At 41.3% G+C, this 3044-nt stretch overlaps 1 protein-coding gene across 1 annotated transcript; it reads right to left on the bottom strand.

The window, feature by feature from the left end:
* Positions 1 to 365: 365 nt before the first annotated feature.
* Positions 366 to 1950, bottom strand: LOC133240255 (methionine-R-sulfoxide reductase B2, mitochondrial-like). Its single transcript, XM_061404758.1, has one exon. The coding sequence runs from the start codon at positions 1948 to 1950 to the stop codon at positions 1255 to 1257; it is 696 nt and encodes a 231-aa protein (XP_061260742.1). The 3' UTR covers positions 366 to 1254.
* Between the last annotated feature and the right edge of the window lie 1094 nt (positions 1951 to 3044).

Below are 3044 nucleotides of genomic sequence, written 5' to 3'. Positions count from 1 at the left end.
GCAATTTACATCCCCATCAACAGTGTACTAAGGTCCCCTTTTCTACACATTCTCACCAGCACTTGTTATTTCTTGTCTTTTTGATAATAGCCATTCTGGCAGGAGTGAGGTAGTATCCCCTTGTGGCTTTCATTTGCATTTCTCTGATGATTAGTGATGTTGAGCATCTTTTCATGTGTCTTCTTTGAAAAAATACCTATTCAGGTCCTCTGCTAATTTCTTAATCAGGTTGTTTGTTTTACAATGTTGAGTTGCATGAGTTCTTTCTATATTTTGTATATTAACCTCATCAGATATATCATTTGCAAATATCTTCTGCCATTCAATAGATTGCCTTTTTGTTTTGTTGCTAATTTCTTTCTTTTTTTTTTTTTTTTTAGTAAATATTTTATTTGGACACTTTAAATTTTAACTTTGTAGCCACGTGTATTCATTATCACTGAAATCTAGCGTATTCCCATTGAAATTTAGTTGCAGGTAGAGAGATTGGAACCAGAATGTTCAAGACAGTTTATTAACGTTTTGAAGAAAAAAAAAATCATGCATCCCATGGATCTCCAGGCGTGCTCCCGAAACCCACCTTGTCCACAACTCTCCTCCTTCTCCTCAATGCCTCCTTCTGTGCTGGAACTGTGGAGTACTCTAATGCCATATTTTCCTTCCTCTTTTCACTTGATCTCTCACCTGTATATGTCTGGGAAGAACTTAACTGTGATGGAAAGTTCAGGGTCGTTTTGTAGGAATATTTTTTTGGTTTATCCATCTGCCTCCAAGCATCCCTAGAGTCATGTCCTCTGGTCCAGGCAAAGCCCACAGAAGTCGATTTAATGGAAACAGTTTTCCCTCTGTCATTTTGTGAAATTCTAGTCAAAGCCAGAGCCAGGGCTGAGTTGACTCCAGGTAGCAAATCAGAGAAGGTGTGGTTTGCGTGGTGCCAGCAGTGAACTTAGCTTTGGTTTGGTAGTTAATAAAACTACCATTCACAATGGGTAGTCATTCACATCGGGCTTCCCTGGTGGCTCAGACAGTAAAGGATCTGCCTGCAATGCAGGAGATCTGGGTTTGATCCCTGGGTTGGGAAGATCTGGAGAAGGGAATGGCTATCTGCTCCAGTATTCTTGCCTGGAGAAGTCCATGGACAAGGAGGCTGGCGGGCTACACCTCATGGGGTCACAAAAAGTCATTCACATAAGTTCTGCAAATTGAATTTGGAAGTGAGGGAGTGGCGAGGGAGGGAAGGGAACTCGGAGGTGGTCAGTGTTTCCTTGGCTTGAACCTGAGCGCCACACTGTTGATGCAGAACCTCTGTCCAGCAGGCCCAGGTCCGTCGGGGAACACATGGCCGAGGTGAGCTTCACACTGCTTACAGACGACCTCTGTGGGAGCTAGTCCCAACGAGGTGTCCGCACGTCTCAGGATCCCCGTGTTACTCTCATCAGAGCCAGATGTCCCATGAGCCTCAGAGAACGAAGGCCATCCCATGCCGGAGCAGAACTTGTTCTCAGAGCTGAAGAGCGGGCTGTCGCAACACACACAGTGATACATCCCTGGTTCCTTGTTATTCAGGTAGACCCCACTGAAAGGCGGCTCCGTCCCTTTTTCTCTCGTGACATGGAACTGCTCTGGTGTCAGCTTCTTCTGCCACTCACTCTTGGAGAGAGCCGGCTGACGTTTTATAAGAGACCCTGCTTGCGGGGATCCAGCACCTGCGCGGAGGCCGCCACAGTCCGCTCGGCCCCGTGCAGCCCACCCGGGCGCCTCGCGGAGGGGCAGGCCCCGCAGAGCCCGCAGGAGCACCATGACGCTCTTGTTGCTAATTTCTTCCACTGTGCAAAAGGCTTTTAGTTTGATGTAGTCCCATTTGTTTATTTTTGCTGTTGTTTCCCAGGCCCAAAGAGGCATATCCAAAAAAAATACTGTAAGACCAGTGTCTGAGAATATACTGCCCATGTTTTCTTCTAAAAGTTCTATGGTTTCATGTCTTACATTTGTCTTTAATCCATTTTGAGTTTATTTTTGTATACAGTGTGACAAAGTATTTCAGTTTGCCACTTCTGCATTAACTGTCATGTTTTTCCTAATGCTATTTATTAAGAGGGTATTAATTGTTAAATATATTTATTAATATATTTTGGTAATATTATGTTATTATTATTTTGTATTATATTATTATATATTGTATTAATATATTTTTATCTCCTTTGAAATAGGCTAATTGATTAGATGAGTATATTTCTGGATTCTCTATTCTGTTCAGTTGATCTGTGTGTCTGTTTTTGTGCCAGTACAATAGAGCTTTGATTATTGTAGCTTTGTGGTTTAATTTGAAATCAGGGAGCATGATACCTCCAACTTTGTTCTTCTTTTCTCAAGATTGATTTGGCTATTTGGAGTCTTCTGTGTTTCCATGCAAATTTTAGAATTATTTGCTGTAGTTTTGCAAAAGTATTTTTGTAGAAATTATATTAAATCTATAGATTGTCTTGGGTAGTATGGACATTTTATCAATATCAATTTTTCAAATTTTTCAGCACAGTGTATTTTTCCATTTGTCTGTGTCTTTAGTTTCTTTCATCAGTGGCTTATGGTTAGCTAAGTACAAGGCTTTTACTTCCTTGGTTGGGTTATCTCCTAGGTATTTTATTCTTTTTGATATAATTTTAAATAGGATTGTATTCTTAATATCTCTATCTGATAGTTTGTTATTAATGTATAGAAACACAACAACTTTTTGTATATTAATTTGTAATCTGAAACTTTCAGTTCAGTTCAGTTCAGTCGCTCAGTCATCTCCGACTATTTGCGACCCGATGGACTGCAGTACACCAGGCTTCCCTGTCCATCACCAACTCCTGGACCTTACTCAAACTTATGTCCATCATGTCGGTGATGCCATCCAACTAGCTTATCCTCTGTTGTCCACTTCTCCTCCCACCTTCAATCTTTCCTAGCATCAGGGTCTTTTCCAATGAGTCAGTTCTTCACATCAGGTGACCAAAGTACTGGAGTTTCAGCTTCAGCATCAGTCCTTCCAATGAATATTC

This window comes from Bos javanicus, chromosome 28 (assembly GCF_032452875.1).
Source record: "Bos javanicus breed banteng chromosome 28, ARS-OSU_banteng_1.0, whole genome shotgun sequence".
NCBI lineage: Eukaryota > Metazoa > Chordata > Mammalia > Artiodactyla > Bovidae > Bos > Bos javanicus.
This window is presented reverse-complemented; position numbering and strand designations above follow the sequence as displayed.

Bases quoted from the DNA above. Each gene is read 5' to 3' on its own strand.
- LOC133240255 (XM_061404758.1), bottom strand. From the start codon at position 1,950: ATGGGCAGTATATTCTCAGACACTGGTCTTACAGTATTTTTTTTGGAT.